The 21,940-nt window shown below is 45.1% G+C and overlaps 1 protein-coding gene across 19 annotated transcripts in view; it reads left to right on the forward strand.

Annotated features, from left to right (window-relative positions):
- The window catches only part of LOC109901689 (regulating synaptic membrane exocytosis protein 2), a 230,432-nt gene that overhangs the window by 188,983 nt on the left and 19,509 nt on the right, over positions 1 to 21,940 (forward strand). For 13 of the 19 annotated variants that reach the window (XM_031786937.1, XM_031786933.1, XM_031786939.1 and 10 more), the window contains one exon: positions 3,553 to 3,803. The exons of the other annotated variants lie outside the window; for them this stretch is intronic. In XM_031786937.1, coding sequence (XP_031642797.1) covers positions 3,553 to 3,803 — 251 coding nt within the window. The remainder of the gene's footprint in view (positions 1 to 3,552; positions 3,804 to 21,940) is intronic. 19 annotated transcript variants of the gene reach the window in all.

Below are 21,940 nucleotides of genomic sequence, written 5' to 3' on the forward strand. Positions count from 1 at the left end.
GGATAAAATAATCATTTAGATGTACAGTATTCACTGTGCCTCTTTCAGTTCAGTATCTACAGGCGATTAGGATGAACCCAGTGGACGTGTTCAATTCAGTATCTACAGGCGATTAGGATGAACCCAGTGGACGTGTTCAATTCAGTATCTACAGGCGATTAGGATGAACCCAGTGGACGTGTTCAGTTCAGTATCTACAGGCGATTAGGATGAACCCAGTGGACGTGTCCAGTTCAGTATCTACAGGCGATTAGGATGAACCCAGTGGACGTGTTCAGTTCAGTATCTACAGGCGATTAGGACGAACCCAGTGGACGTGTTCAGTTCAGTATCTACAGGCGATTAGGACGAACCCAGTGGACGTGTTCAGTTCAGTATCTACAGGCGATTAGGACGAACCCAGTGGACGTGTTCAGTTCAGTATCTACAGGCGATTAGGACGAACCCAGTGGACGTGTTCAGTTCAGTATCTACAGGCGATTAGGACGAACCCAGTGGACATGTTCAGTTCAGTATCTACAGGCGATTAGGACGAACCCAGTGGACGTGTTCAGTTCAGTATCTACAGGCGATTAGGATGAACCCAGTGGACGTGTTCAGTTCAGTATCTACAGGCGATTAGGATGAACCCAGTGGACGTGTTCAGTTCAGTATCTACAGGCGATTAGGATGAACCCAGTGGACGTGTTCAGTTCAGTATCTACAGGCGATTAGGATGAACCCAGTGGACGTGTTCAGTTCATACAGAAGCAGAATCATCCCTTCACTGAGTGAGGATACATGAGCCCTATATAATCACCTTAAGAGCAATTAAGGGAAGTAGCCTATGGAACAGCTTCCTACTGAATAGAGAACTAAACACCACAGACGTGAATGGTAGAGACGGGAGAGGAGGAGAGGAGAGGAGGAGAGGAGCCTAATTGAAATAATTGAAGAAGTAATTGTTAAAGGGCATAGATTTTTCTTAAGTTTGACCCTACTGACTCTTCTTATAATCGTCTGGATGAGACAATTGCGTGTTATAGGTCAGCCGCAGTTTTAGACGACTCCTGTCCTCGGGCGGCTCTTTACCACGTATTTATACTCCTTTATACTCATTAGGACTTGAAACCCATGGTACAGGATATCATTTGTCTCTCAAACTTGAAATCTAGCACTGTGAGCCAAAATGAGACCTTAATTTCGACACCTATTTCCTTTCAAGTAGAATATATATATTTGTTGGGGTGAATAATTTCTCAGCAGCATTGAAATGAAGTCTTCCACGAATTGTAAGCGTGCTCATGAATCAGGGTCAAACTTCACATCTTCTCTGTGATCACTTGAATCCTGAGGAGAATAAATAAGAACAGATTACCAGTCAGAATGAATAGCTCATCTGAAGCCGGGGATAAAAAGTAGAAAGACTATAATTTAGAGCTTTAGAATTAAGATGTCTTATTTCTTAAAAAGGTGAAGGATATTTTTTTTGTTCAAACAATATGACTGTTTCATTTTAGATGGTTGAAGGAGGAACAAGGTGTCACAGGCTTTTACTGTACCTCTCTGCATGTTAGTTGAATTCACTTTTCATTTTTGACTGTTTTCTATATGTACTCATTTTACAATGATCACAAAAGCAGTAAAACAGCCATATTAATGTATCAATCAACCAGCTTACCATCCAGTGCATGACCCATCTGTGGGAAGTTTAGCCAGAGGACCTTGAGCCCTTTCCCTAAACCTATTCCCTAAGTCCTAGACTACTGTAGCTGAGCCCTGTCCCTAAACCTATTCCCTAAGTCCTAGACTACTGTAGCTGAGCCCTGTCCCTAAACCTATTCCCTAAGTCCTAGACTACTGTAGCTGAATCCTGTCCCTAAACCTATTCCCTAAGTCCTAGACTACTGTAGCTGAGCCCTGTCCCTAAACCTATTCCCTAAGTCCTAGACTACTGTAGCTGAGCCCTGTCCCTAAACCTATTCCCTAAGTCCTAGACTACTATAGCTGAGCCCTGTCCCTAAACCTATTCCCTAAGTCCTAGACTACTGTAGCTGAGCCCTGTCCCTAAACCTATTCCCTAAGTCCTAGACTACTGTAGCTGAGCCCTGTCCCTAAACCTATTCCCTAAGTCCTAGACTACTGTAGCCGAGCCCTGTCCCTAAACCTATTCCCTAAGTCCTAGACTACTGTAGCTGAGCCCTGTCCCTAAACCTATTCCCTAAGTCCTAGACTACTATAGCTGAGCCCTGTCCCTAAACCTATTCCCTAAGTCCTAGACTACTGTAGCTGAGCCCTGTCCCTAAACCTATTCCCTAAGTCCTAGACTACTGTAGCTGAATCCTGTCCCTAAACCTATTCCCTAAGTCCTAGACTACTGTAGCTGTGCCCTGTCCCTAAACCTATTCCCTAAGTCCTAGACTACTGTAGCTGAGCCCTGTCCCTAAACCTATTCCCTAAGTCCTAGACTACTGTAGCTGAGCCCTGTCCCTAAATCTATTCCATAAGTCCTAGACTACTGTAGCTGAGCCCTGTCCCTAAACCTATTCCCTAAGTCCTAGACTACTGTAGCTGAATCCTGTCCCTAAACCTATTCCCTAAGTCCTAGACTACTGTAGCTGAGCCCTGTCCCTAAACCTATTCCCTAAGTCCTAGACTACTGTAGCTGAGCCCTGTCCCTAAACCTATTCCCTAAGTCCTAGACTACTGTAGCTGAGCCCTGTCCCTAAACCTATTCCCTAAGTCCTAGACTACTGTAGCTGAGCCCTGTCCCTAAACCTATTCCCTAAGTCCTAGACTACTGTAGCTGAATCCTGTCCCTAAACCTATTCCCTAAGTCCTAGACTACTGTAGCTGAGCCCTGTCCCTAAACCTAATCCCTAAGTCCTAGACTACTGTAGCTGAGCCCTGTCCCTAAACCTATTCCCTAAGTCCTAGACTACTGTAGCCGAGCCCTGTCCCTAAACCTATTCCCTAAGTCCTAGACTACTGTAGCTGAGCCCTGTCCCTAAACCTATTCCCTAAGTCCTAGACTACTATAGCTGAGCCCTGTCCCTAAACCTATTCCCTAAGTCCTAGACTACTGTAGCTGAGCCCTGTCCCTAAACCTATTCCCTAAGTCCTAGACTACTGTAGCTGAATCCTGTCCCTAAACCTATTCCCTAAGTCCTAGACTACTGTAGCTGTGCCCTGTCCCTAAACCTATTCCCTAAGTCCTAGACTACTGTAGCTGAGCCCTGTCCCTAAACCTATTCCCTAGTCCTAGACTACTGTAGCTGAGCCCTGTCCCTAAATCTATTCCATAAGTCCTAGACTACTGTAGCTGAGCCCTGTCCCTAAACCTATTCCCTAAGTCCTAGACTACTGTAGCTGACTGTCCTTGTCTCCTCCCCGGTCTCATTTTCTCGTCTCCCCTGTCTCCTCTTCTCTCCTCCTCTGTCTCCACCCCTGTCTCCTCTCCCTCTTTTCTTCCTCTCCTACCTCTTGTCCTCTACCTCCTCTTCCTCTCCCTCTCCTACTCCTCTATCCTGTCTGTCCTGGCCTGCCCCTGTAATGGTGGTGTGTGGCTGACAGTGACTTTACGTCCAAAATGAAAAACAGGCAGTTGGGCACGTCGTCAGGGAGTATGAACATGACCAAGAGCACAAGCATCGGTGGAGACATGTGCAACCTGGAGAAGACGGACGGCAGCCAATCGGACACGGGCGTGGGCATGGTAGGCGGGGACGAGGATAAGAAGAGGCGCTCCAGTATTGGTGCCAAAATGGCGGCAGTGGTTGGCCTCTCGCGGAAAAGCAGGAGTACCTCTCAGCTCAGCCAAACAGGTAGGCGTGCCTGAGTCACTTGGGATATATATGCCTCTGTCCTTCCCTCTGTTCTCTGATGTACTGTACTATGACACTGTCTGTGTATTATGTCTTTCTGCCCCTCTCTCTTTCCATGAATGTCATGTGATACCTCAGTTCTTTCCTTTTCCTCCAGTTTGCATATCTTTCTGTCTGCAGGAGTTCTGGATCCAGAGCTAGAAGGATGTCTAGGATGGCATGAATGTGTTTTATCTTCATCACTTCTCTCTTCCTCCTAGACAATGACAATCCTACTGTAGAGACATTTTCCTTCCTGTCTTGAAACCCTTTGTTATGATTATTTTTCTTTGCAGGATGAAAGGCTGTACAAGAAAACAACATGCAGACCATCGCAATGGATTGTTAATGATGTGTGCGTGATGTTCAAATAATGGTTCCTCTTCTTGTTTTTCGATACTGTAGTTTTGCAGTTACATTTATGTTTAACATGGCAGAGAGGTGGCTTCAGTTACATATGTTATTTTGCTGTTCTCGGTCATGTTTTCAAGATGCTATACTCTTAAGGGCCTCCGTATCATGTAGCACTCTGGGTCTATTCATCGACTGACTGGTGGAGATGCAGCCGGTGGGAGAGAAACATTTTACATTTGATTTCATTTGTGTCACAATGTTTGTCACGAATACTCGAAGGAGTACATCTTCTCATAGGTGTATCAGAACAGTATGAACTGCTTATCATTGGATCGAGAGCGAGCAAGAGAAAGCAATAGAGAGCAAGAGAGAAAACGAGAGCGAGGGAGAGAGCGAGATAATGATGAAAACAGTCAAACCACCTAGCAAAGTGAGACTAGAGGGTAACACATTGTCGTAGCCTCTCAATTAAAAAACTAGGCCAATTGAATGTAGTCCTCCTGAAGGAAAGGACTGGGAAAGGCCATTATTGCAGTGATTTACGCCAATGGATGACCTGAAAATGTCAATCATCATAAGTTATTTTCATAACACGTTCCTCAGTTAATATCACACAAAGCAAAGCCCACCAACATAATGTTGGTTATTTTTACATGGACTTCTGTTATTTTGAGAGAGTGGAACTTGAATGTGACAATAAAAAGTGCTGCAGGCAGGTGGCTGGCTGGGTGGGTTGTCTTGGTCACGAGTTGTCCCTGATTGAGGTCTGGTCCATCTGTAGGAAGGTCAGCTTCAATCACACCCAAGGTCCTGAGAGGTGACGCTCTGCTGTCTCAAGGAGTGTTCACACCTTAAATGGCCTTTTTATGTCATCAAAATCTGTCTCTCAAATTGCGCCCTGTTCACTATATGCTGGTCAAAAGTAGTGCATGATGGAGGGGGTAGGGTGCCATTTGGGACGCAACCAAGGTCTGGGTTGATTATGGTCAATGATCACTCCTCCCTTCTTCATCAATCGTGTCCACTGAGGGTTGATCGTAAAGGGAGGTAGGGAATGATGTGTGTATGTGTCCGTTACTCACGTGGCGCTGCCTTACCCCTCCAACCCATGATTTGACAGGCACATGACATGACAGTCTTATCTCTTTGTAGTTTTAGTCATTCCTACTGATTTCACCACAGCACATCATTCTGTCATGGTTGCACCACAGCGCATCATTCTGTCATGGTTGCACCACAGCACATCATTCTGTCATGGTTGCACCACAGCGCATCATTCTGTCATGGTTGCACCACAGTGCATCATTCTGTCATGGTTGCACCACAGCGCATCATTCTGTCATGGTTGCACCCCAGCGCATCATTCTGCCATGGTTGCACCACAGCACATCATTCTGTCATGGTTGTACCCAGCACATCATTCTGTCATGGTTGCACCACAGCGCATCATTCTGTCATGGTTGCACCACAGCGCATCATTCTGTCATGGTTGCACCACAGCGCATCATTCTGTCATGGTTGCACCACAGCGCATCATTCTGTCATGGTTGCACCACCGCGCATCATTCTGTCATGGTTGCACCACAGCGCATCATTCTGTCATGGTTGCACCACAGCACATCATTCTGTCATGGTTGCACCCCAGCGCATCATTCTGCCATGGTTGCACCACAGCACATCATTCTGTCATGGTTGTACCCAGCACATCATTCTGTCATGGTTGCACCACAGCGCATCATTCTGTCATGGTTGCACCACAGCGCATCATTCTGTCATGGTTGCACCACAGCGCATCATTCTGTCATGGTTGCACCACCGCGCATCATTCTGTCATGGTTGCACCACAGCGCATCATTCTGTCATGGTTGCACCACAGCACATCATTCTGTCATGGTTGCACCACCGCGCATCATTCTGTCATGGTTGCACCACAGCGCATCATTCTGTCATGGTTGCACCACAGCACATCATTCTGTCATGGTTGCACCACAGCGCATCATTCTGTCATGGTTGCACCACCGCGCATCATTCTGTCATGGTTGCACCACAGCGCATCATTCTGTCATGGTTGCACCACAGCACATCATTCTGTCATGGTTGCACCACCGCGCATCATTCTGTCATGGTTGCACCACAGCCGTCAGTAAAACCTCTCTCCTCCTTCGACCCCTTTTTGACTCGTGACTGAAGTGAGCTTCTGAAGTTCTTTGAGTGACTGATTTTGTCAAGATATGGACAATATCCCTGATAGGGTCTCTAGATAGCACATTGTCATGTCTTTATCTGTACACTTGTCTCTTCTCATTTCTAACCCCATTCATGATGTGGTTGTATAATAAATTAGTTGGCTATAGTGTCTCAATGGTTATTTCACAAAAGGAAAGTGCACAACTTCTCTGGAAATTAATGAGCACCTGCAAAAGTTATATTTGTATTTCTATCAAAAAGAATATAATGTAAAAACATAAAAGCAACATGCAACAATTTCAACGATTTTACTGAGTTACAGTTCATATAAGGAAATCAGTCAATTGAAATAAATTAATTAGGCCCTAATCTATGGATTCCATATGACTGGGCAGGGGCACAGTCATGGGTGGGCCTGGGAGGGCATAGTACCACCCATTTGGGAGCCAGGCCCACCTACTGGGGAGCCAGGCCCAGCTATTCAGAATTAGTTCCATACAAAATAACTTTATTACAGTCAGAAATACTCCTCAGTTTCATCAGCTGTCCGGGTCGCTGGTCTTAGACAATCCCGTAGGTGAAGAAGCCAGATGTGGAGGTACTTGGTAGGCGTGGTTACACGTGGTCTACAGTTGTGAGGCCGGGTGGACGTACTGCCAAATTCTCTAAAACAACGTTGGAGGCGGCTTATGGTAGAAAAATTAACATTCAATTCTCTGGCAACAGCTCTGGTGGACATTCCTGCAGTCAGCATTGCCAATTGCACGCTCCTGCAAAACTTGAGACATCTGTGGCATTGTGTTGTGTGACAAAACTGTACATTTTAGAGTGCCCAGCAAAAGTTGCACCTGTGTACTGATCATTCTGTTTAATCAGATTCTTGATATGCCACACCTGTCAGGTGGATGGATTATCTTGGCAAAGGAGAATTGCTCACTAACAGGGATAGAAACTAATTTGTGGACACAATTTGAGAGAAATAAGCTTTTACATTTTTTTTAAATTTCAGCTCACTTTACATGTTGCATTTATGTTTTTGTTCAGTGTATATATATATGCAGTTGAAGTCGGAAGTTAGGGTTAGGGTTAGTTTTTCACAATCTGACATTTAATCCTAGTAAAAATCCCCTGTCTTAGGTCAGGTAGGATCACCATTTTATTTTAAGAATGTGAAATGTCAGAATAATAGTAGAGGGAATGATTTCTTTCAGCTTTAATTTCTTTCATCACATTCCCAGTGGGTCAGAAGTTTACATACGCTTAATTAGTATTTGGCAGCATTGCCTTTAAATTGTTTAACTTGGGTCAAATGTTTCAGGTAGCCTTCCACAAGCTTCCCACAATAATTTGGTGAATTTTGGCCCATTCCTCCTGACAGAATTGGTGTAACTAAGTTAGGTTTGTAGGCCTTCTTGCTCACACACGCTTTTTCAGTTCTGCCCACAGATTTTCCATGGGATTGAGGTCAGGGCTTTGTGATGGCCACTCCAGTGCCTTGACTTTGTTGTCCTTAAGTCATTTTGCCACAACTTCCAGTGCCTTGACTTTGTTGTCCTTAAGTCATTTTGCCACAACTTTGGAAGTATGTTTGGGGTCATTCGTCACGCCCTGACCTTAGAGCTTTTTATGTCTCTATTTTGGTTTGGTCAGGGTGTGATTTGGGTGGGCATTCTATGTTCTTTTTTCTATGTTTTTGTATTTCTTTGTTATGGTTCTCAATCAGGGACAGCTGTCTATTGTTGTCTCTGACTGGGAACCATACTTAGGTAGCTTTTTCCCACATGGTTTTTGTGGGTAGTGTTTTGCACCTTACAGGACTATTTCGGTTTCGGTTGTTCGCTTTGTTATTTTTGTTAAAGTGTTCAGTTTCAATAAAAAGCATGAGCACTTAGCACGCTGCGCTTTGGTCCGATTCCTCTTCCTCAGACGATGAAAACCGTTACATCATTGTCCATTTGGAAGACCCATTTGCGACCAAGCTTTAACTCCCTGACTGATGTCTTGAGATGTTGCTTCAATATATCCACATAATTTTCCTACCTCCTGATGCCATCTATTTTGTGAAGTGCACCAGTCCCTCCTGCAGCAAAGCACCCCCACAACATTTATTTATTTATTTATTTTACCTTTATTTAACCAGGTAGGCAAGTTGAGAACAAGTTCTCATTTACAATTGCGACCTGGCCAAGATAAAGCAACATGATGCTGCCACCCCCGTGCTTCACGGATGGGATGGTGTTCTTTGGCTTGCAAGCTTCCCCCTTTTTCCTCCAAACATAACGATGGTCATTATGGCCAAACAGTTCTATTTTTGTTTCATCAGACCAGAGGACATTTCTCCAAAAAGTATGATCTTTGTCCCCATGTGCAGTTGCAAACTGTAGTCTGGCTTTTTGATGGCGGTTTTGGAGCAGTGGCTTCTTCCTTGCTGAGTGGCTCTGTCGGTTCAGGTTATGTCGATACAGGACTCGTTTTACTGTGGATATAGAGACTTTTGTACCTGTTTCCTCCAGCATCTTCACAAGGTCCTTTGCTGTTGTTCTGGGATTGATTTGCACTTTTCGCACCAAAGTACGTTCATCTCTAGGAGACAGAACGCATCTCCTTCCTGAGCGATATGACGGCTGCGTGGTCCCAAGGTGTTTATACTTGCATACTATTGTTTGTACAGATGAACGTGGTATGTTCTGGCTTTTGGAAATTGCTCCCAAGGATGAACCAGACCTGTGGAGTCTACAATTCTTCTTCTGAGGTTTTGGCTGATTTCATTTGATTTTCTCATGATGTCAAGCAAAGAGGCACTGGGTTTGTAGGTAGACCTTGAAATATATCCACAGGTACACCTCCAATTGACTCAAATGATGTCAATTAGCCTATCAGAAGCTTCTAAAGCCATGACATAATTTTCTAGAATTGCCCAAGCTGTTTAAAGGCACAGTCAACGTCTTGTATGTTAACTTCTGACCCACTGGAATTGTGTACAGTGAATTATAAGTGAAATAAACTGTCTGTAAACAATTGTTGGAAAAATTACTTGTGTCATGCACAAAGTAGATGTCCTAACCGACTTGCCAAAACTATATATATATATATATATATATATATATATATATATATATATATATATATATATAGTTTGTTAATTAACAAGAAATTTGTGGAATGGTTTAAAAACAAGTTTTAATGACTAAAAGTTAAGTGTATGTAAACTTCTGACTTCAACTGTGTGTGTGTGTGTATATATACACTGCTCAAAAAAATAAAGGAACACTAAAATAACACATCCTAGATCTGAATGAATGAAATATTCTTATTAAATACTTTTTTCTTTACATAGTTGAATGTGCTGACAACAAAATCACACAAAAATTATCAATGGAAATTAAATTTATCAACCCATGGAGGTCTGGATTTGGAGTCACACTCAAAATTAAAGTGGAAAACCACACTACAGGCTGATCCAACTTTGATGTAATGCCCTTAAAACAAGTCAAAATGAGGCTCAGTAGTGTGTGTGGCCTCCACGTGCCTGTATGACCTCCCTACAACGCCTGGGCATGCTCCTGATGAGGTGGCGGATGGTCTCCTGAGGGATCTCCTCCCAGACCTGGACTAAAGCATCCGCCAACTCCTGGACAGTCTGTGGTGCAACGTGGCGTTGGTGGATGGAGCGAGACATGATGTCCCAGATGTTCTCAATTGGATTCAGGTCTGGGGAAAGGGCGGGCCAGTCCATAGCATCAATGCCTTCCTCTTGCAGGAACTGCGGACACACTCCAGCCACATGAGGTCTAGCATTGTCTTGCATTAGGAGGAACCCAGGGCCAACCGCACCAGCATATGGTCTCACAAGGGGTCTGAGGATCTCATCTCGGTTCCTAATGGCAGTCAGGCTACCTCTGGGGAGCACATGGAGGGCTGTGAGGCCCCCCAAAGAAATGCCACCCCACACCATGACTGACCCACCGCCAAACCGGTCATGCTGGAGGATGTTGCAGGCAGCAGAACGTTCTCCACAGCGTCTCCAGACTCTGTCACGTCTGTCACATGTGCTCAGTGTGAACCTGCTTTCATCTGTGAAGAGCACAGGGCGCCAGTGGTGAATTTGCCACTCTTGGTGTTCTCTGGCAAATGCCAAACGTCCTGCACGGTGTTGGGCTGTAGTAAGCACAACCCCCACCTGTGGACGTCGGGCCCTCATACCACCCTCATGGAGTCTGTTTCTGACCGTTTGAGCAGACACATGCACATTTGTGGCCTGCTGGAGGTAATTTTGCAGGGCTCTGGCAGTGCTCCTCCTGCTCCTCTTTGCACAAATGCGGAGGTAGCGGTCCTGCTGCTGGGTTGTTGCCCTCCTACGGCCTCCTCCACGTCTCCTGATGTACTGGCCTGTCTCCCGGTAGCGCCTCTAAGGTCTGGACACTACGCTGACAGACACAGCAAACCTACTTGCCACAGCTCGCATTGATGTGTCACCCTGGATGAGCTGCACTACCTGAGCCACTTGTGTGTGTTGTAGACTCCGTCTCATGCTACCACGAGAGTGGAAGCACCGCCAGCATTCAAAAGTGACCAAAACATCAGCCAGGAAGCATAGGAACTGAGATGTGGTCTGTGGTCACCACCTGCAGAACCACTCCTTTATTGGGGGTGTCTTGCTAATTGCCTAATATCCACCTGTTGTCTATTCCATTTGCACAACAGCATGTGAAATGTATTGTCAATCAGTGTTGCTTCCTAAGTGGACTGTTTGATTTCACAGAAGTGTGATTGACTTGGAGTTACATTGTGTTGTTTAAGTGTTCCCTTTATTTTTTTGATCAGTGTATATATATATATTGTCATGTTTTTTTGCTGAAAAATACACACACACACACACACACACACACACACACACACACATCCCCTTTCAGCTCGAATCTTAAGAGCATATCAATATTTCACTCAATGCTTTTAGGTGCATCAGCGTGAGTGTGTCCGTCTCTCAAATCTTTGTCTTGGTTCTGAACCAACCAATGGATTGAGATTCTGCCATGTGGTCCCCCTGCGATGCACTCTCTCTCTTTGGCCTACTTTGTTGTTGCTTTACCCAGAGGCACTGGCCACCGACTTGAGGGGCGCATTCAAAGGATGGAAGCCATGTGGATGGGATAGGAGCAGTTTGGCCTCACAGAGGTGTGTCTGACTGACTGACAGACATACAGGGGTTGTTCCCAAGTGGGCATCAAGAGGTCACGTGCAAACAAACAAACACACACACACACACACTTTGTTCCTTTCATTCTTTTATCTAAGACGATGGTATTTGTTCTTACTTAAAATAGCTCCGTGTAACAGATATAAAGTTCTCACGTGTTGATCTTTGGATATGTCTGCTGAAGGGACTCTTTTACTGTACCAGGCATGTAATGTATTGACCTTGTTATTCGCTATTCTGCCGTGTTAATTCAAGGTTACCGTAAGGTTGAGGTATCATATCATATGAACATTTTGGTGTAATTAATCTTGTAGTGATAGTTGCTTCATAGGGCTGAGGTTTTTCTCTGTGTGTGTGTATGTGCATGCACTTGTATGTGTGTGTGTGCGTGCGCTTGTGTGTGTGTGTGTACACATGTGGGCATGTGTGCGTGTATGTGTCAGCGTGGCGTTACTCATGACCAAGCTGAAACGGAGTTGATTTATAACATTCGATTGTTTCACACCTCGTTCAGCAGTCTAGTAATTACACTCTAGCCTCGGTAGAGAATAATCTAAATCCCTATACATCCTCCTCCCCAGATCTGCCTCAGCAGAAAAAAACACACTTTAGTGCCTCAAATTCTGCAAGCCATTGGAAAATTGTTGCTGTGTCTATTGCCTTATGCAGTGTTTCAAATGTACTGATATTGTAACGAATAATATGTGATGTGTTCAAATAGGACAGGTAGGGTAATAAACATGATGTCCTAAACTTCCCCAATCTGTCATATTTACTATCTCAGCATCTTTCTAGGCAAGTTGTCATAAAACGTGCTGATGAGGATAGTGTCGGCAGTTACAGAATTGCATTGCCGTCTTGTGATCTCAACAACACTTGATTAATATGCATCCTGGCCCAGAAACATCTGCATGTTCCTATTGTACATTCTAAAGGTCATGTGTGAGAGCAAAATTTCAAGACTATGTTATAATGCTGTAATTGCATCAAATAGTTGTTTTATGCAACAGAATATAAGGTTCTTATAACTCTATTGTGTCTGTGTGAACTGAAAGTGGGCCTCTGGGAGATTTAACACTGACAGGAGATTTACGATGTCTTGGGTGATACCGCATTCCAGAGCATGAGTTAATGTTTCTGTACTGGGTACCAGGGGGAGATGGCTCCAATATAGATTTGCTGGGCAAGGCCCTGGTCTCTACACAATGAGGACAGTTTTACAGCAGATGCTGTCAGCTGTGAATTATAAGTATCTTTCATACAAATCTTAACCTTGTGACCCATTCCATACATCTGTTGTTTGTCATGTAGGCTGAAAGAGGATGGACTTTGCTATAAAATGCTGTGGCTCAAACCAGCTGGTTGAGTTCTTAGTGATCACTTATAGAGGTGACTACCGACCAGCTCCATTACTCCTCTAATTAAATTATAAAGTTTGATTGTTTTGAAGAAATCTAAAAGTCTCTCCTTTTGATTACAATAATTCCACCACACAGGTCAGACTGTAAGACATGTATGATTGACCTAGTCCTTATTGTCTTGCAGCACAAATAGTGAGTATTGTCCCAAGCCCTCCCTGGGTTGTCTCTCTATGCTGTTCTTTTAACACTCTGAGTCCTGATAAAGTCTGTCTGGGAAGTAGCAGAGCCGTTCTCCAGTCTGAACTTACTGATGGCTTACTTGGTGTTCAGCCAGAGCTGCCATGCCGGAGATGTTATATCTCATTCTGTTGGAAAAGCATTAGAGAGAAAGAGACACACAGATGTAGTCCAATATGCATTGTGTACATACCAGCCTCACCACTTATAGATTGGAACGTCGATAATGTGCTCTACTGTCCCTCAACTAAGTGTCTGTTCTAGGCTGTAAAATAGCTGAATTTTGAGCTTCTAGAGTCCAGAGGAGGGTAATTCATCTTCTCCTAATCTGGGCTCCAGTCTCTCACACACATGCACACACACACACACACACACACACACACACACACACACACACACACACACACACACACACACACACACACACACACACACACACACACACACACACACACACACACACACACGCACGCACACACACACACACACACACCACCACCACCACTTTTTAGAGCTGGTTCCTAATTCATCTCAGAGGAGGCCAGACACATAGTGTTGGATGATGCATGGAGCACCACTTCTCCCAGGTAGCCTACACTACACTGAGGCTGCTGCTAGAATGACTGCTGCTATAACGACTGCTGCTATAACAACTGCCGCTATAACGACTGCCGCTATAATGACTGCTGCTATAACGACTGCTCTGATACCGACTGCCGCTATAACGACTGCCGCTATAACGACTGCTGCGATAACGACTGCCGCTATAACGACTGCCGCTATAACGACTGCCGCTATAACAACTGCTGCTATAACGACTGCTCTGATAACGACTGCTGCTATAACGACTGCTGCCATAACGACTGCTGCTATAACGACTGCTCTGATAACGACTGCTGATATAACGACTGCTGCTATAACAACGGCTCTGATAACAACTGCCGCGATAACGAATGCTTCGATAATGACTGCTGCGATAACGACTGCTCCGATAACGACTGCTGCTATAACGACTGCTGCTATAACGACTGCCGCTATAATGACTACCGCTATAACGACTGCCGCTATAACGACTGCTGCTATAACGACTGCTCAGATAACGACTGCCGCTATAACGACTGCCGCTATAACGACTGCCGCTATAACGACTGCTGCTATAACGACTGCTCCGATAACGACTGCTGCTATAACGACTGCTGCTATAACGCTTGCTGCTATAATGACTACCGCTATAACGACTGCCGCTATAACGACTGCTGCTATAACGACTGCTCCGATAACGACTGCTGCTATAACGACTGCTCGTATAACGACTGCTCGTATAACGACTGCTGCTATAACAACTGCTCTGATAACGACTGCCGCGATAACGACTGCCACGATAACTACTGCCGCTATAACGACTGCTCTGATAATGACTGCTGCTATAATGACTGCTCTGATAACTACTGCTGCTATAACGGCTGCCGCTATAACGACTGCCGCTATAACGACTGCTATGATACGACTGCTCTGATAACGACTGCTCAGATAACGACTGCCGCTATAATGACTGCAGCTATAATGACTGCTCCGATAACGATTGCTGCTATAACGACTGCTATGATAACAACTGCTGCTATAACGACGGCCGTTATAACGACTGCCGCTATAATGACTGTTGCTATAACGACTGCTCCGATAACGACTGCTCTGATAACGGCTGCTGCTATAACGGCTGCCGCTATAACGACTGCCGCTATAACGACTGCTATGATACGACTGCTCTGATAACGACTGCTCAGATAACGACTGCCGCTATAATGACTGCAGCTATAACGACTGCTCCGATAACGATTGCTGCTATGATAACAACTGCTGCTATAACGACGGCCGCTATAACGACTGCCGCTATAATGACTGCTGCTATAACGACTGCTGCTATAACGACTGCCGCTATAACGACTGCTCCGATAACGACAGATGCTATAACGACTGCTCTGATAACGACTGCTGCTATAACGACTGCTGCTATAAGAGACTGCTGCTATAACGACTGCTGCTATAACGACTGGTGCTATAACGACTGGTGCTATAACGACTGCTGCTATAACAACTGCTCTGATAACGACTGCCGCGATAACGACTGCCGCGATAACTACTGCCGCTATAACGACTGCTCCGATAATGACTGCTGCTATAACGACTGCTCTGATAACTACTGCTGCTATAACGACTGCTTCGATAATGACTGCTGCGATAACAACTGCTCCGATAACGACTGCTGCTATAATGACTGCCGCTATAACGACTGCCGCTATAACGACTGCCGCTATAACGACTGCCGCTATAACGACTGCCGCTACAACGACTGCCGCTATAACGACTGCTGCTATAACGACTGCTCCGATAACGACTGCTGCTATAACGACTGCTGCTATAACGCTTGCTGCTATAATGACTACCGCTATAACGACTGCCGCTATAACGACTGCTGCTATAACGACTGCTCTGATAACGACTGCTGCTATAACGACTGCTCGTATAACGACTGCTCGTATAACGACTGCTGCTATAACAACTGCTCTGATAACGACTGCCGCGATAACGACTGCCACGATAACTACTGCCGCTATAACGACTGCTCTGATAATGACTGCTGCTATAATGACTGCTCTGATAACTACTGCTGCTATAACGGCTGCCGCTATAACGACTGCCGCTATAACGACTGCTATGATACGACTGCTCCGATAACGACTGCTCTGATAACGACTGCCGCTATAATGACTGCAGCTATAATGACTGCTCCGATAACGATTGCTGCTATAACGACTGCTATGATAACAACTGCTGCTATAACGACGGCCGTTATAACGACTGCCGCTATAATGACTGCTGCTATAACGACTGCTCCGATAACGACTGCTCTGATAACGGCTGCTGCTATAACGGCTGCCGCTATAACGACTGCCGCTATAACGACTGCTATGATACGACTGCTCTGATAACGACTGCTCTGATAACGACTGCCGCTATAATGACTGCAGCTATAACGACTGCTCCGATAACGATTGCTGCTATGATAACAACTGCTGCTATAACGACGGCCGCTATAACGACTGCCGCTATAATGACTGCTGCTATAACGACTGCTGCTATAACGACTGCCGCTATAACGACTGCCGCTATAACGACTGCTCCGATAACGACTGATGCTATAACGACTGCTCTGATAACGACTGCTGCTATAACGACTGCTGCTATAAGAGACTGCTGCTATAACGACTGCTGCTATAACGACTGGTGCTATAACGACTGCTGCTATAACGACTGCTGCTATAACAACTGCTCTGATAACGACTGCCGCGATAACGACTGCCGCGATAACTACTGCCGCTATAACGACTGCTCTGATAATGACTGCTGCTATAACGACTGCTCTGATAACTACTGCTGCTATAACGACTGCTTCGATAATGACTGCTGCGATAACAACTGCTCCGATAACGACTGCTGCTATAACGACTGCCGCTATAACGACTGCTATGATAACAACTGCTGCTATAACGACGGCCGTTATAACGACTGCCGCTATAATGACTGTTGCTATAACGACTGCTCCGATAACGACTGCTCTGATAACGGCTGCTGCTATAACGGCTGCCGCTATAACGACTGCCGCTATAACGACTGCTATGATACGACTGCTCTGATAACGACTGCTCTGATAACGACTGCCGCTATAATGACTGCAGCTATAACGACTGCTCCGATAACGATTGCTGCTATGATAACAACTGCTGCTATAACGACGGCCGCTATAACGACTGCCGCTATAATGACTGCTGCTATAACGACTGCTGCTATAACGACTGCCGCTATAACGACTGCCGCTATAACGACTGCTCCGATAACGACAGATGCTATAACGACTGCTCTGATAACGACTGCTGCTATAACGACTGCTGCTATAAGAGACTGCTGCTATAACGACTGCTGCTATAACGACTGGTGCTATAACGACTGGTGCTATAACGACTGCTGCTATAACAACTGCTCTGATAACGACTGCCGCGATAACGACTGCCGCGATAACTACTGCCGCTATAACGACTGCTCTGATAATGACTGCTGCTATAACGACTGCTCTGATAACTACTGCTGCTATAACGACTGCTTCGATAATGACTGCTGCGATAACAACTGCTCCGATAACGACTGCTGCTATAATGACTGCCGCTATAACGACTGCCGCTATAACGACTGCCGCTACAACGACTGCCGCTATAACGACTGCTGCTATAACGACTGCTCCGATAACGACTGCTGCTATAACGACTGCTGCTATAACGCTTGCTGCTATAATGACTACCGCTATAACGACTGCCGCTATAACGACTGCTGCTATAACGACCGCTCTGATAACGACTGCTGCTATAACGACTGCTCGTATAACGACTGCTCGTATAACGACTGCTGCTATAACAACTGCTCTGATAACGACTGCCGCGATAACGACTGCCACGATAACTACTGCCGCTATAACGACTGCTCTGATAATGACTGCTGCTATAATGACTGCTCTGATAACTACTGCTGCTATAACGGCTGCCGCTATAACGACTGCCGCTATAACGACTGCTATGATACGACTGCTCTGATAACGACTGCTCTGATAACGACTGCCGCTATAATGACTGCAGCTATAATGACTGCTCCGATAACGATTGCTGCTATAACGACTGCTATGATAACAACTGCTGCTATAACGACGGCCGTTATAACGACTGCCGCTATAATGACTGCTGCTATAACGACTGCTCCGATAACGACTGCTCTGATAACGGCTGCTGCTATAACGGCTGCCGCTATAACGACTGCCGCTATAACGACTGCTATGATACGACTGCTCTGATAACGACTGCTCTGATAACGACTGCCGCTATAATGACTGCAGCTATAACGACTGCTCCGATAACGATTGCTGCTATGATAACAACTGCTGCTATAACGACGGCCGCTATAACGACTGCCGCTATAATGACTGCTGCTATAACGACTGCTGCTATAACGACTGCCGCTATAACGACTGCCGCTATAACGACTGCTCCGATAACGACTGATGCTATAACGACTGCTCTGATAACGACTGCTGCTATAACGACTGCTCGTATAACGACTGCTCGTATAACGACTGCTGCTATAACAACTGCTCTGATAACGACTGCCGCGATAACGACTGCCACGATAACTACTGCCGCTATAACGACTGCTCTGATAATGACTGCTGCTATAATGACTGCTCTGATAACTACTGCTGCTATAACGGCTGCCGCTATAATGACTGCCGCTATAACGACTGCTCTGATAACGACTGCCGCTATAATGACTGCAGCTATAATGACTGCTCCGATAACGATTGCTGCTATAACGACTGCTATGATAACAACTGCTGCTATAACGACGGCCGTTATAACGACTGCCGCTATAATGACTGCTCCGATAACGACTGATGCTATAACGACTGCTCCGATAACGACTGCTGCTATAACGACTGCTGCTATAAGAGACTGCTGCTATAACGACTGCTGCTATAACGACTGGTGCTATAACGACTGCCGCTATAACGACTGCTATGATACTGCCGCAGCTATAACGACTGCTCCGATAACGATTGCTGCTATGATAACAACTGCTGCTATAACGACGGCCGCTATAACGACTGCCGCTATAATGACTGCTGCTATAACGACTGCTGCTATAACGACTGCCGCTATAACGACTGCTCCGATAACGACTGATGCTATAACGACTGCTCTGATAACGACTGCTGCTATAACGACTGCTGCTATAAGAGACTGCTGCTATAACGACTGCTGCTATAACGACTGGTGCTATAACGACTGCTGCTATAACAACTGCTCAGATAACGACTGCCGCGATAACGACTGCCGCGATAACTACTGCCGCTATAACGACTGCTCTGATAATGACTGCTGCTATAACGACTGCTCTGATAACTACTGCTGCTATAACGACTGCTTCGATAACGACTGCTGCGATAACAACTGCTCCGATAACGACTGCTGCTATAATGACTGCCGCTATAACGACTGCCGCTATAACAACTGCCGCTATAACGACTGCCGCTATAACGACTGCCGCTACAACGACTGCTATGATACGACTGCTGCTATAACGACTGCCGCTATAACGACTGCCGCTATAACGACTGCCTCTATAACAACTGCTCTGATAACGACTGCCGCTATAATGACTGCCGCTATAACGACTGCCGCTATAACGACTGCTCTGATAATGACTGCTGCTATAACGACTGCTCTGATAACTACTGCTGCTATAACGACTGCTTCGATAACGACTGCTGCGATAACAACTGCTCCGATAACAACTGCTGCTATAATGACTGCCGCTATAACGACTGCCGCTATAACAACTGCCGCTATAACGACTGCCGCTATAACGACTGCCGCTACAACGACTGCTATGATACGACTGCTGCTATAACGACTGCCGCTATAACGACTGCCGCTATAACGACTGCCGCTATAACGACTGCTCTGATAACGACTGCCGCTATAATGACTGCCGCTATAACGACTGCTCCGATAACGATTGCTGCTATAACGACTGCTGCTATAACGACTGCTACGATAACAACTGCTGCTATAACGACGGCCGCTATAATGACGGCCGCTATAACGACTGCCGCTATAACGACTGCTCTGATAACGACTGCTACTATAACGACTGCCGCTATAACAACTGCTGATAACAACTGCTGCTATAACGACTGCTATAACGCTACCTCATGCTCTCTTTGTCCCCCCTCTCTCCCTTTCTCCCCCCCCCCCCCCCCCCCTCTCTCTCTCATCACAAATGTGGGGCACTGGTTAGTACTGAATTATCTGTAGGACAGTACATCTGTCATGACCAAGCTGGAGTTTATATCCACTCTGAAATGTTTCAATTTTACTAATCACACTTCACAATTTCATTGTGGACTGATTTCTGATGTAGTTCACAGACACTGACTGGAGAATGCATTTTTTTCCAGTTAGAGAGGGGCTTGTCAAGCAATGAGGAAAGAACCACAGTGACAACTGTTACTAACCCAAGGAGACAGAGCAATTTGAGTCAAACCTTTACTTTTATGGCACTGGAGTTAAAGGAAATATTCACCCATTTTGAATGTTGTATTGTATTTGTGCATCTCTGAGTGATCTATCGATTCCCGGGGTCATTAAATGTTTTCATGTGATGCAAAACGGGTCATACCGGCTGTAATTCTGCCTGCTTGAACGGTGAATATTTAGGATATATGACAACGTGAAATGACCCCAGGAATCGATAGAACATCAGTCAGAGATGCACAAATACAATATAAGATTCAAAATGGGTGAATCTTTCCTTTAACTTGTCTTATATGTTAACTCTATCTTATTCTCATCGTTCTGAATCTGCAGTTTTGCATTTCTACAAAGAATTTCTTCAAAGAAAGGTTTGTATCAGGATCAATGTTGATGTACCGAACATCTTTCAGAGTGATTATTCACAAGGCAGTGATTGTCTTATTGACATTATTTTTGAATGAATAACTTAATGTTGTCTAATGGCACATGGTACAACAGATGCTTCATGTGCTTTGTGTTGTCCATGATGTTAACTAATGTCCTTGTTTTGCCTTTTTTGTCACAAATACATGATGGCTTTTGTTTTGAATCAATAAAAACCAAGTTAGACACGATAATGGAGCAATAGTTACAGAAACACAAGACGGCCAAACAAACTGTTTTGAGCAAGCAGAGTAGGACACGTGTGAGTGAGCTGACTGGGACACCTGTCTTTTGGCTCACATATGTCCCGTGCCCGTCCATGTCTACCGAACCAACGTGGGCACTTTTATTATAGGTCTCTGTCTCGATCATGTTCTTCCGTCAGTACATTACAGTACATCTCTTCTTGGTTAAGTGGTGCTACTTAACACTCTTTGTGGTTGTCATGATGACTCCGTTGATTGGAGTTAGGGTGCTGGCAACACCGGGGGTCATGTTCACCGTGTAGGGAAAACAAACTGTTCTCAGTGTTGGACAGACAGTACCTCTCCATTTTGGACGGTTGTGTTTTGGGGTATTCTGGCATGGGTACATATAATGCTTGATGTACAAGGAACTGCCCAATGAAACGGAAACGCCAACATAAAGTGTCTTAATAGGGAGAATGGGGGTGTGCTTGGCTTCCTTTTCCTGTATCCCACGATCATCTTAATAGGGCGTTGGGCCACCATGTGCCAGAACAGCACCTAGCACCTCTACTCATTTGGTGTTTTGTTGATGGTGGTGGAAAACACTGTCTTAGAAGCCGCTCCAGAATATCCCATAAGTATTCAATTGGGTTGAGATCTGGTCACTGAGATGACCATCAAAATCAAATAAAATGTTATTTGTCACATGCGCCTAATACAACAGGTATGTCTAATACAACAGGTATGCGCCTAATACAACCTTACAGTGAAATGCTTACTTACAACCCTTAACCAACAATACAGTTAAGAAAAAATAAGTGTTAAAGGTTTTACTAAATGAACTGAAGTAAAGAATAAATAAATACAAATAAAAATGAAAAAAATAAGAAAATAGAAAAATAAATCACTAAAGAGCAACAATAAAATAACAGTAACGAGGCTATATACAGGGGGTACCTGTAGAGAGTCAAAGTGCGGGGGCACAGGTCAGTCGAGGTAGCTCACCTCAGATTAG

The sequence above is a fragment of the Oncorhynchus kisutch genome, linkage group LG13 (genome assembly GCF_002021735.2).
Source record: "Oncorhynchus kisutch isolate 150728-3 linkage group LG13, Okis_V2, whole genome shotgun sequence".
NCBI lineage: Eukaryota > Metazoa > Chordata > Actinopteri > Salmoniformes > Salmonidae > Oncorhynchus > Oncorhynchus kisutch.